At 42.9% G+C, this 14,241-nt stretch overlaps 1 protein-coding gene across 1 annotated transcript in view; it reads right to left on the reverse strand.

The window, feature by feature from the left end:
* The window catches only part of LOC138853077 (titin homolog), a gene marked incomplete at its 5' end in the record, with an annotated part of 174,400 nt that overhangs the window by 100,286 nt on the left and 59,873 nt on the right, over window positions 1–14,241 (reverse strand). The window contains 1 exon segment of the mRNA XM_070087638.1: window positions 6,295–6,603. Within this exon segment, the coding sequence (XP_069943739.1) occupies window positions 6,295–6,603 (309 nt within the window).

Consider the following 14,241-nt stretch of genomic DNA (forward strand, 5'->3'; position numbering starts at 1 on the left):
GATAAATGGGGATTTAAACTTTTTTGCCGGGCCAGCGATGATGGATTTATACATGACATAATGATGTATCAAGGTCAAACATCATTTGATTATCACAGTGTTAGCCTAACAGAGGAGGAGAAGAAAATGCCTATAAGTTCCAAGGTTGTTATTTGCCTTGCAAAGACTATGGACCATACAAAGAGCAGTGCAATTTATGCAGATAACTTCTTTACCAGTTTGCCTCTAGTGAAATATCTGCATGCTACATTCAATTGCAGGTACACAGGCACTGCAAGGGACAGCAGAATTGGAAAACAACCACTTATGTCTGTCAATGACATGGAAAAAACAAAAGTGAAAAGGAGTGCTATGGATTACTGTTCTTCGGATGGTGTCCTTGCTGTACGTTGGAAAGACAGTAAGGTTGTTACTTTACTGACTAATGATATTGGCATCAACCCAGTGACAAAGATAAAGAGGTACAGCAAGGAGCTCAAACAAAAGGTGGAAGTTGACTGTCCTGCAGTGATAAAAAATTATAATGCCCATATGGGGGGCATAGATAAGAATGATATGTAGGTGCATCTCTACAAGTCTCCACTCAAAGCAAAACGCTGGTACATGAGGCTCTTTGGATATATCATTGATCTTTGTTGTGTCAATGGCTGGTTGTTGTACAGGCGTAACTGTGGTGCTTTGAAAGAGAAATACATGAACCTCAAGGAATTTCGGTTTTCCATCTCCCATTCTGCAAGAAAGTCAACCAACGGAATCCCAAGGAGCCTGAGATCTCCAAGTTGTTCAACTTCACGGTCTTCTTCACTTGATGACATTCCCAATCAGCATAGAAAAAGGCCTCATGATAAAATATTTGATGAAACACAAACACACTGGCCAGTTTCTGCAAAGAGGCTTTCATGTAAACATTGCAACACCAAGAACAAGAGGACCTACTCTTCCTTTGCTTGTTCCTTCTGCAAGGTTAATTTATGTCTAAATTCCATGAGGAATTGTTTCCTGGAATTCCATAAGCAACAACATGCTTAAATTCTTCTGATAATATTTTTGTAACATTTTTTCATTTTTTTTTTATAAAATGTCAATTACTAAAAATGTGTTAAATTTATTGAAATCAAGTTTCTGTGCCTTTTGTTTACCCAAGTTGTTTATGAATAAACCTTAAATGTATATTTATGCCTTTAATTATCAGTTATAGCAGCTGTTACAATTCTTTTAGACAAATGCCTTTGTCAGGCTTGCATCAAATTTGATGCCTGATCTGTCACCTACAGTTTAACCATTGTCAGGGGGTGCCTCATATTTGATGCGGCCAAAAAGGGCATTTTATGGCCCAAAAATAAATAAACTCAAAAAATTATCACAAATAAATATGTCTTAGAATTGCATATACTGTCACAATATAGGTTGCAATTGTTGCATCTGCTCAAATATGAGGCACAGCCTGGTAAAGGGTTAACCCTTTAATAGAGTATTCAAGAGGTTGCTAGTAGAATTACAGTAAATCAACCATTCAAATCATTATAAAGCTGTGTGTAGTCTGCAATAAATCAAACAAACGGGCTTCTACATGGATAAATTGTCATTTTTGTGGAATTTGGTGTCACACCCCTTGTGCAGATATCCAAGAACAAGCTACAAGCAGTATTAAAACAGGGAAGTGTTTTTGGGTATGCCCAAAGGAGATGAATCTGTAGACTAAAATCACAAGGGTATTAAAAGAGGATAACATCAAAGCTGCTTTCATAGACAACCTGGAAGCTTTCTACAACAGATGGGAACATAAAAAGTCTGGGCTGAATGGTACTGCCCTTGATACTGGCCATGTAGTCAGAAACTGTAAGGCTGGAGGTGATGTCCTGGTAGTCAGTAAATGTGGGGCTGATAGTGCTGTCCTGGGAGACAGTAATGGTGAAGCTGGAGGTGCTGTCCTGGGAGACAGTAATGGTGAAGCTGGAGGTGCTGTCCTGGGAGACAGAAATGGTGAAGCTGGAGGTGCTGTCCTGGGAGACAGTAATGGTGAAGCTGGAGGTGCTGTCCTGGGAGACAGTAATGGTGAAGTTGGAGATGCTGTCCTGGGAGACAGTAATGGTGAAGCTGGAGATTTTGTCCAGGTAGTCGGGAATTATACGCAGGAAGGAATGCCTATAAATGACCTCATAGGGGACAGGAGCCGTAGTGGGGAAACAAGTGTAGTCAAAGATAAGATAAAACCAATATTGCAAACAAGAAATACAACAGGAAATAGCAAACAAGAGAACTCCACTAGCAATAGTGAGGATATATTACCAAAAACAACTGGTGGGAGCTCCATTGTTGGTGCTAGGGAAGATAGGAATAAGACAGGTAAACATGCACCAACAGGGAATACAGTCACAGAAACCCAAGGCAAATGGGAAACCAAGCCTGTGCACATACTATGCACTTGGTATCTGCAGACATGGGAAATCTGGAGAAACAGATGGGACGTGCAACTATGACCACCCTAGAAAATGCCGTGCCCATATGACAACAGGAAAATGCAAACTCCCTTCCTGTAAGCTTTTTCACCCTGAAATGTGTACCTCTTCAGTACAGGAAAGACTGTGCTATAACTTAAATTCCCAGGCACACCATCTAAAGGGGACAAAAAGATACAAAACATCCAGGCCATGGGAAAACCTGGGTAGCCACAGCCACTCAAGAGGGAGAGGTTTTTTAGTGCCAGGAAGGAAAAAAAACTGGCAGGAAATGGCAGAAATTGTACACCAAATCCAGTCATTCCTGGAGTGGAACCAAAGTCGATGGCCTCCACTCCAAACCAACAGATACAGATACTAATGCCGGAAAAAAAATCCCCCCCCAGTACCAACAATACCACCAGTCCGATGACATTCTTCTTTGCAAATATACAGGGTCTAAAGCCAGCAACAAACAAAAAAATACCTTTCATCCGTGGACTGCTTGCAGAGGCAAAGGCAATGTTCGCGGCTTTCACTGAGACCCACATAAAGGATCACTTAGACAACGAAATATGGATCCCAGGTTACAACCTATACAGATGTGACAGAGTGAACAGGCAAAGGGGGGGGGGGGAGTTGGCCTGTACATTGCAGAGTCACTTGTTTGCACAGAACTGCTCAATGCCTCAAATGATGTAGTGGAAGTTTTAGCAGTAAAGGTCGAGAACCAAAACCTAGTCATTGTGGTAGTCTACAAGCCTCCGGATGCAACATCCCAGCAATTCCAGGAACAGCTGTTAAAAATTGACCACTGTCTGGAAAATCTTTCAGCTCCTGCACCCAACATCTTGCTCCTGGGGGATTTCAACTTAAGGCACCTAAAATGGAGGAATATAGCAAATAATATTGTTGCAGTAATAACACCAGGAGGCAGCTCTGATGAAAACTCACACTCACATGAGCTTTTAAATCTCTGCACAAAATTCAATTTAAACCAGCAAATAATAGAGCCTACTAGAATGGAGAATACACTAGACCTCATCTTCACTAACAATGATGATCTGATAAGAAATGTCACCATATCAAAAACAATATACTCAGATCACAACATAATTGAGGTTCAGACATGTATGCGTGGAGCCCCAGACCGACAAAATGAGACTAGTCACGAGGGAGCATTCACCAAATTCAACTTCAATAACAAAAACATAAAGTGGGACCAAGTAAACCAAGTCCTAACCGATATAAGCTGGGAAGATATACTAAGCAACACAGACCCAAACTTATGCCTAGAACAGATTAACTTGGTGGCACTCGATGTATGCACAAGACTTATTCCTCTAAGAAAAAGGAGGAGTAGATGTAAAATAGAAAGAGACAGGCGCTCTCTTTACAGGCGACGGAAAAGAATAACAGAGCGGCTAAAAGAGGTCAATCTATCTGAAATGCGTAGGGAGACACTGGTCAGAGAAATAGCAAACATCGAACTTAAGCTAAAGGAATCTTATAGGAGTCAGGAATCGCGGGAAGAACTAAAAGCCATAAATGAAATCGAAAGAAACCCAAAGTATTTCTTCTCCTATGCCAAATCAAAGTCGAGAACAACGTCCAGTATTGGGCCCTTACTTAAACAAGATGGGTCCTACACAGATGACAGCAAGGAAATGAGTGAGCTACTCAAGTCCCAATATGACTCAGTTTTTAGCAAGCCACTAACCAGACTGAGAGTCGAAGATCAAAATTAATTTTTTATGAGTGAGCCACAGAATTTGGTTAACACAAGCCTATCTGATGTTATCCTGATGCCAAATGACTTCGAACAGGCGATAAATGACATGCCCATGCACTCTGCCCCAGGGCCAGACTCGTGGAACTCCGTGTTCATCAAGAACTGCAAGAAGCCCCTATCACGAGCCTTTACCATCCTATGGAGAGGGAGCATGGACACGGGGGTCGTCCCACAGTTACTAAAAACAACAGACATAGCCCCACTCCACAAAGGGGGCAGTAAAGCAACAGCAAAGAACTACAGACCGATAGCACTAACATCCCAAATCATAAAAATCTTTGAAAGAGTCCTACGAAGCAAGATCACCACCCATCTAGAAACCCATCAGTTACACAACCCAGGGCAACATGGGTTTAGAACAGGTCGCTCCTGTCTGTCTCAACTATTGGATCACTACGACAAGGTCCTAGATGCACTAGAAGACAAAAAGAATGCAGATGTAATATATACAGACTTTGCAAAAGCCTTCGACAAGTGTGACCATGGCGTAATAGAGCACAAAATGCGTGCTAAAGGAATAACAGGAAAAGTCGGTCAATGGATCTATAATTTCCTCACTAACAAAACACAGAGAGTAGTAGTCAACAGAGTAAAGTCCGAGGCAGGCACGGTGAAAAGCTCTGTTCCACAAGGCACAGTACTCGCTCCCATCTTGTTCCTCATCCTCATATCTGACAGACAAGGATGTCAGCCACAGCACCGTGTCTTCCTTTGCAGATGACACCCAAATCTACATGACAGTGTCTTCCATTGCAGACACTGCAAGGCTCCAGGCGGACATCAACCAAATCTTTCAGTGGGCTGCAGAAAACAATATGAAGTTCAACGATGAGAAATTTCAATTACTCAGATATGGTAAACACGAGGAAATTAAATTTTCATCAGAGTACAAAACAAATTCTGGCCACAAAATAGAGTGAAACACCAACGTCAAAGACCTGGGAGTGATCATGTCGGAGGATCTCACCTTCAAGGACCATAACATTGTATCGATCGCATCTGCTAGAAAAATGACAGGATGGATAATGAGAACCTTCAAAACGAGGGATGCCAAGCCCATGATGACACTCTTCAGGTCACTTGTTCTATCTAGGCTGGAATATTGCTGCACACTAACAGCACCTTTCAAGGCAGGTGAAATTGCTGACCTAGAAAATGTACAGAGAACCTTCACGGCGCGCATAACGGAGATAAAACACCTCAATTACTGGGAGTGCTTGAGGTTCCTGAACCTGTATTCCCTGGAATGCAGGCGGGAGAGATACATGATTATATACACCTGGAAAATCCTAGAGGGACTAGTACCGAACTTGCACACGAAAATCACTCACTACGAAAGCAAAAGACTTGGCAGACGATGCAACATCCCCCCAATGAAAAGCAGGGGTGTCACTAGCACGTTAAGAGACCATACAATAAATGTCAGGGGCCAGAGACTGTTCAACTGCCTCCCAGCATACATAAAGGGGATTACCAACAGACCCCTGGCAGTCTTGAAGCTGGCACTGGACAGGCACCTAAGTCGGTTCCTGATCAGCCGGGCTGTGGCTCGTACATTGGTTTGCGTGCAGCCAGCAGTAACAGCCTGGTTGATCAGGCTCTGATCCAACAGGAGGCCTGGTCACAGACTGGGCCGCGGGGGCGTTGACCTCCGGAACTCTTTCCAGGTAAACTCCACCTACTTTTAACATCTAAACCCAGCTATCACAGCTGCTTAATTATTTAACAAAGAAATATAGGGCAGAATAACTATATGTGTACATCTGTGCAGAGAGAATTTACATAACAAGAGTAACCTAATATTTATTATAAACAATGAAACTACTGTTTCCTGTTACTTAACCTCTCTGGTTAATGTACCTTGTTGGTATATTTCTATACACAATGGCCTCCTAGTTCTAAGGACCTGCTCACCGTGGGCTCCAAGTTTACAATTGTCTGGTCATGATTTTAAAAAGTCATACCCTTCACTAATTCTAAGGATATTGCTATAGCAATATTGAAGTACTAATCTGAACATTTAGGTGCGTACATTAAGCATGTATTGTATGCAAAAGCACTTACCATCTCTATGGTTACATCAGCATCAGCCTCTTCTTTACATTCTTGATTTTTTTTGCTGCTTTTGTTGACTGTAAATTCATCAGGTTTAGCATAATCTTTTTTTGCATCAGAGCTCTCAACATCCATGGCTTCACAGGTTTTATCTTCTTCACCTTCATCTGCTGTCTTTTTCACTGCCCCATCAACACCTTCAGTCTCCTCCTCTGATTCTTTATCACCTGATGGCTTATCAGAGTTCATTTTTCCCTTTTCTGGCTCTTTCCTTCTCTCTTCTCTCTGTTTTTTCTTCCTTTCCTTATCTTTTTCTTCCTTAAACAAAAAAAAACTTACATTTTTCATTAAGTACAAAATAAATGAAATAAAGGATACCCAAGTAAGGGTTCAGAGAAGACTATGACTAGAAGAGAACAGAGTGTCTAGCAGGAATGCAAAGTAGAATACTGCACTTAAAAGAATGGGTGAGGATGTTACAATGAGGATGTTACACATCAGTTTGTCATTGAATAAGTTTTCTTTTTATTTCATTAGCAAAACAGGATGCATCAGCAATGTGCAGCTACACTATTCTTTATGACAGTTACATACTGGGAGCAAGAGTTATATGATTCCAATCTTTCACTGAGGTAGGGTGACCCTAAGAAGAAAAAACACATACAGCATCACTCACTATTACTGTCTTGTCAGTGACAATACAGCTCAGATGTCCCTCCAAACTGCAATATCCCCACCTCTCCATCAGAGTGCAGCACCATACTTCCTGCCTCCAGGACCTAAGTCTGGGTAACTAGTTTTCCTGAATCCCTTCATAAATGCTACCGTGCTCACATTCAAACAGCACATCAAGTCATAAAAGCCACTTGCTTCCACTCACTCCTAACATATGTACTTGCACATGCCTCTTAGATATCCATACAATGAATTTCATACAATGTTGGAATCTGTCAGTTTGAGATGGAAGACTTCAGAAGGGATGCAGACATAGTCATTTATTCAATTAAGGATGCAGTAGAAATGGGAGCTTAACCCTTAACCCTTTCAGGGTCCGTCCCGTAGATCTACGGCTTCACGTTGAGTGTCCAAACCATAGATCTACGCCAAAATTCTAGCGCCATCAAATTTAGAGCGAAAGCGCTCATAGGCCTACATGTGAGAGAATGGGTCTGTGTGGTGGGTGTGTGCCATAAACAAAAAATCTAGGCACCTGCATAGCATTGTGGGAACGCCGGCTCAGTTACCCTTGTTCACCATGCCTCGTCGCAAGTCAGCTCTCACTCCCTGGAAAATTGGGACTCTCCTCTTCCTATCCGATAGTTCTGACACTGATGGAAGTGGAAATGAAGACGAATTCTATGGCTTTGATCAGTTAGTGACCGAAAGGAATGACCAGGATATCGATAATAGTGCAGAAAACCCTGATGATCCTCAACCTTCCACCTCTGGTGTGGGCACTCGTGACTCACGGTCAGCTGTGCCTCAACGCAAGAGAAAACTAATATTTTCGCGTGGCCAGGCCTCTGACTTCAGTAATGATGATGATAGCGAGGTGGATTGTGATTTTATTGTGCTTGACGATCATTCGAGTAGTGATAGTGAGGAATCATATTCATCAGTGAAGCATCGGTATGTTCGCCGCCGCATGCGCTCGGGCAGTGTACCCTATGCTGTGCCCAGGGGACGGAGTACATCCTGGAGTACATCCCGTGGCCCTACACCAGGTTTAGATAGTGATAGTGAGGATGATGTGGCTACACTTGGCATGGATAGACCACAGGCATCAGTAGATGGTGGTAGTGGTGATGGTAGTGCCACGGCCATGCGTGACTCACCAGCCCAGGCTAGGACCCACGCTGCTGACTCTTCTGTTCAAGGACAAAGCGGAGCGTCAGCCACCAGCCCACCACAACCACCCACACAACCAGCCTATGATGTCCAGTATCCACCAGCAAACCGTATCTGGGATTGGCAGCAAAATCCCAATTTTGTTCCCAAGCCCCACCACTTTGATGACTCTCAAAGTGGAATTCTACCTACTTGTTCCCTTGGAACCACGGCCAATGAACTGGAATTCTTTGAATTATTCTTTGACCAGCCATTGATGGAAACTATTGTCAGGGAAAGTAATAAGTATTTTGAGTACACCATGGCAAATACGATCATATCACCACAGTCAAGACTACACAGGTGGAAAGAGACGACTGTTGCAGAAATGTATTTGCTTTTTGCAACAATAATGCTTATGCCTCATGTCTTTAAGCATAATATAAAAGCATACTGGTCCACAGATTGGCTAATTTCTACCCCGGTCTTCAGTGAAATCATCCCAGTGAACAGGTTTATCTTACTGTTACGTATGTTGCACTTCTCTGACAAAACCAGGCCTGACAGAAGTGACAGGTTATACAAGATTAGAAATGTTTTCATGTATCTCAAACAAAAGTTCTGCATATACTTTTATCCATTCAAGAATCTTGTAATTTACGAGTCTTTGATTTTGTTCAAAAGTAGACTGTCATTCAAGCAGTATATACCGAGCAAGAGGAAACGCTTTGGTAGAAAACTGTTTGTACTCTGTGACTGTGACAGTGGCCTGGTGTTGGATATTGTTGTATACATGGGAAGTAAAACATTGAAAGATACCAAGATTTTATTGGGTATCTCAGGTGACGTAGTGAGAAACATGATGGCACCTTATCTTGGTAAGGGGCATACATTATATACCGATAACTGGTACACAAGCCCATTACTCAGTGATTTCATGCGAGTGAACAAGACAGATGTGTGTGGCACAGTGCGTTCTAATCATAAACATATGCCCAGGCTCAATGCAGGTGCTCGTGGTGATGACATGCAGGTGTTTACTGCCAATGATATCATGGCATTACGGTGGCATGACAAACGAGATGTCACATTGTTGACAACCATTCACCGTAATGAAATGCAAGACAGTGGCAAAGTTGATCGAGTGACTAATGAACGTATTCAAAACCCAGTGACAGTGATTGATTATACACAAAACATGCACTTGGTTGACAAATGTGACATGCAGATTGGTTTTGTTGATTGTGTACAAGTGGTACATGAAACTTTTCTTCCATCTCATGGACATTTCAATGCTCAATGCATATAATATGTACCAAATAAAGACTGGCAACAGACCACCGTATGGTGAATTTTGCTTGTTTGTTGTCAGACAACTCATAATGAAGTACCAGGTAAGAACACCTGCTATAAAACAAGGTCCTCGAATTACTCAGGATATACCCAAGCGTTTGAGGAGGGAAGGTGATCATTTCATATTACAGCTTCCTTCAACTCAGAAGAAATTTGCTCAGAAGAGATGCATCGTCTGTGCACAAACAAAACGACGGCAACAAAGACGCAAAGACACTCGGTTTAAGTGTGAGGAATGTAAGGTGCCTCTGTGCATGGTGCCTTGTTTCAAGGAGTTCCACAAGCTCCAGCAGTTCTAAAACCATGTCCAGTGATTGTAAATATGTAAATATATGATAGAACATTAGTATTATACAATATTTGTGCATGTTTATTGTAATAAACAACAGTGGTAAACAATAATATGATAATAACTTTAGTGCGGTTATTGTGTTCAATACAGTGGACCCCCGCATACCGTACGCATCGCATACCGTACAATCCGCATACCGGACGCTTTGATCGCAAAAATTTTGCCTCGCATACCACCCAAAAACCCGCTCACCGCCCTTGGTCCGAGACGCGTCCAATGTGCAGCCTGAGCCACGCTCACATGTTCCACCGGTGGCATTGTTTACCAGCCAGCCTCCGCGGTAACATCCAAGCATACAATCGGAACATTTCGTATTATTATTGTTTTTGGTGATTTTTTCTGGAAAATAAGTGACCATGGGCCCCAAGAAAGCTTCTAGTGCCAACCCTACAGCAATAAGGGTGAGAATTACTATAGAGATGAAGAAAAAGATCATTGATAAGTATGAAAGTAGAGTGCGTGTCTCCGAGCTGGCCAGGTTGTATAATAAACCCCAATCAACCATCGCTACTATTGGTGGTACAGCTGCTGCTGCTGCTGTAGTACCGTCTGCTGCTGCTGTAGCATCGTCTGCTGCTGCTGTAGTACCGTCTGCTGCTGCTGTAGCATCGTCTGCTGCTGCTGTAGCATCGTCTGCTGCTGCTGTAGCATCGTCTGTTGCTGCTGTAGCATCGTCTGTTGCTGCTGTAGCATCGTCTGTTGCTGCTGTAGCATCGTCTGTTGCTGCTGTAGCATCGTCTGCTGCTGCTGTAGCATCGTCTGCTGCTGCTGTAGCATCGTCTGCTGCTGCTGTAGCATCGTCTGCTGCTGCTGTAGCATCGTCTGTTGCTGCTGTAGCATCGTCTGTTGCTGCTGTAGCATCGTCTGTTGCTGCTGTAGCATCGTCTGTTGCTGCTGTAGCATCGTCTGCTGCTGCTGTAGCATCGTCTGCTGCTGCTGTAGCATCGTCTGCTGCTGCTGTAGCATCGTCTGTTGCTGCTGTAGCATCGTCTGCTGCTGCTGTAGCATCGTCTGTTGCTGCTGTAGCATCGTCTGCTGCTGCTGTAGCATCGTCTGCTGCTGCTGTAGCATCGTCTGCTGCTGCTGTAGCATCGTCTGCTGCTGCTGTAGCATCGTCTGCTGCTGCTGTAGCATCGTCTGCTGCTGCTGTAGCATCGTCTGTTGCTGCTGTACCACCGTCAGCTGCTGCTGTAGCACCGTTGTTGGTGTGGCTTATTGAGAATACCAAGAAACAATTAACCCCAGAGGATTTGCCACCCAGGATAACCCAAAAAAGTCAGTGTCATCGAAGACTGTCTAACTTATTTCCATTGGGGTCCTTAATCTTGTCTCCCAGGATGCAACCCACACCAGTCGACTAACACCCAGGTGAACAGGGAAAAACGCCTGGAACTAGTGCTCATATTGGTGAATTTAAAGCCAGCAAAGGTTGGTTTGAGAGATTTAAGAATCGCTGTTGCTGGATCAGTCAGCTGTTGCTAGATCAGTCAGCTGTTGCTGGATCAGTCAGCTGTTGCTGGACCAGTCAGCTGTTGCTGGACCAGTCAGCTGTTGCTGGATCAGTCAGCTGTTGCTGGACCAGTCAGCTGTTGCTGGATCAGTCAGCTGTTGCTGGATCAGTCAGCTGTTGCTGGACCAGTCAGCTGTTGCTGGATCAGTCAGCTGTTGCTGGACCAGTCAGCTGCTGCTGCACCACGGTCAGCTGCTGTTGCACCATCAGCTGTCTCTGAACATGACTCGTCCTGAACCTGTCCGTCCAGCCTGAGCGCCTGCCTTGCCGTCAGTGTTTACAAGCCAGGGTGGCCGGCTGCATGCATACATTCGATACATTTTGTATTATTCCATTGTTTATAGTGCTTGTAACTGCTAAATATGCCACCATGGGCCCAAAGAAAGCTTCTAATGCCAACCCTGTGGTAAAAAGGGCGATAAATACTATCGTACCACAGTCAGCTGCTGCTGCACCACAGCTGCAGCTGTACCCAGCTGCTGCTGCACCTTGGTCAGCTGCACCACAGCTGTTGTTGCTGCACCACCAACAGCTGTATTACTCGAAGATGTGGAGAGTGTGTTGTTGGTGTGGCTTAACGTGAAACAATTACCGATAAACAATTAACCCCGGAGGGTTAGCCACCCAGGATAACCCAAAAAAGTCAGTGTCATCGAAGACTGTCTAACTTATTTCCATTGGGGTCCTTAATCTTGTCTCCCAGGATGCAACCCACACCAGTCGACTAACACCCAGGTGAACAGGGAAAAGTGCCTGAACTAGTGCTCATATTGGTGAATTTAAAGCCAGCAAAGGTTGGTTTGAGAGATTTAAGAATCGTAGTGGCATACACAGTGTGATAAGGCCTGTTCTGGAAGAAAATGCCAAACAGGACCTACAGTACTCAGGAGGAAAAGGCACTCCCAGGACACAGTGTCTCATCAGTCATTGCTGCATCTTCAATAAAGGTAAGTGTCATTTATTCTTCATTTAGTAGACTACTACATGCACAATATATATTGTGCATGTACTACTCTATTATTGTGCATGTATCCTTCTCTTTGTGTGTAGGAAAATGTATATTTCATGTGGTAATTTTTTTTTTTCATACTTTTGGGTGTCTTGCACGGATTAATTTGATTTCCATTATTTCTTATGGGGAAAATTCATTCGCATACTGAACATTTCGCATAACAACCACCCCTCTTGCACGGATTAAGGTCGCTATGCGGGGGTCCACTGTATATACATTATATACAGTATTGGTTTCTGAGGCCCCAAATGTTAGTAGGAAAAGAAAAAAATTGGAAAAGAAAAGAAAAAACTATAAAAACCGCTAAATAAAGTAATGCGCGTATGTGGAATTCATCGATGTTGCCGCCACCACATCATTTTGGACAAACTTCTTGGCACTGTATCTCGGTAAGTACTGATCAGAAGTTTTTTTTTTGTCTTATTACCTTCACAAAAATATGCTCTTTAATTTTGTAAGAAAAAATAATTTGTTTTTTTTTCAAAATTTCTTGGACACTGGAGCACCACTTCAGATTTTGGTCTTGGACCCTGAAGGGGTTAAACGGTCCAAACAAATCGATGTTCAAATCCGTAGTGCTCCAAAAGTAGATCTACGTTTTTTTTACATACAGTGGACCCCCGCATAACGATTACCTCAGAATGCGACCAATTATGTAAGTGTATTTATGTAAGTGCGTTTGTACGTGTATGTTTGGGAGTCTGAAATGGACTAATCTACTTCACAATATTCCTTATGGGAACAAATTCGGTCAGTACTGGCACCTGAACATACTTCTGGAGTGAAAAAATATCGTTAACCGGGGGTCCACTGTATTTTCAAAAATAACAAAAAAAAAAAAATGTAGATAAAAGTTTTTTTTTGTACATTTTTAAATGTAAAACAAGAAAGAAGATCTACATTTTTTTACATACTTTCAAATGTTGAAAAAACGTATATATACGTTTGGACTATTTAAGGGTTAAAATATTTCATTCCAGCTGAGTTGGAGTTACTACTGTATTGGAAGTAAAAATCTCTTAGGATGGCCTATTACATGTACAGAGGAGCAATTTTTATTAACCCTTTCACTGTTGGTGACATAGTACTATGGCTCATGAGCCATTGTTGGAGCCATAGTACTATGTCTTATGAGCCAGTGTTGGTGCCACAGTACTATGGCTTATGAGCCAGTGTTGGTGCCATAGTACTATGGCTTATGAGCCAGTGTTGGTGTCATAGTACTATGGCTTATGAGCCAGTGTTGGTGCCATAGTACTATGGCTTATGAGCCAGTGTTGGTGCCATAGTACTATGGCTTATGAGCCAGTGTTGGTGCCACAGTACTATGGCTTATGAGCCAGTGTTGGTGTCATAGTACTATGGCTTATGAGCCAGTGTTGGTGCCATAGTACTATGGCTTATGAGCCAGTGTTGGTGTCATAGTACTATGTCTTATGAGCCAGTGTTGGTGTCATAGTACTATAGCTTATGAGCCAGTGTTGGTGTCATAGTACTATAGCTTATGAGCCAGTGTTGGTGTCATAGTACTATAGCTTATGAGCCAGTGTTGGTGTCATAGTACTACGCCAAAATTCTAGCAGCTTCAACTGTAATGGGATAAAGCTGGACGGCCTACATGTGAGAGAATGGGTCTGCACATACATTATGACATATTTTATTCATTCTAGAGTATATATTGTGTTTCTATGTTATTAATATTGTTTATTATGTCAAAGTAGATGAAGTGTGATAGATAAATAAGCCGTAGAGATGTATTAGCGTCATATTGAAGCATAATAAACTTGCCTTCCTCTCGTTTCCTACATGCCTGCTAAACTCCCTGCACGCCTGCTACACTCCCTGCATGTCTGCTACACTCCCTGCATGCCTGCTACACTCCCTGCATGCCGGCTACACTCC

This window comes from Cherax quadricarinatus, chromosome 2 (assembly GCF_038502225.1).
Source record: "Cherax quadricarinatus isolate ZL_2023a chromosome 2, ASM3850222v1, whole genome shotgun sequence".
Taxonomy (NCBI): Eukaryota; Metazoa; Arthropoda; class Malacostraca; order Decapoda; family Parastacidae; genus Cherax; species Cherax quadricarinatus.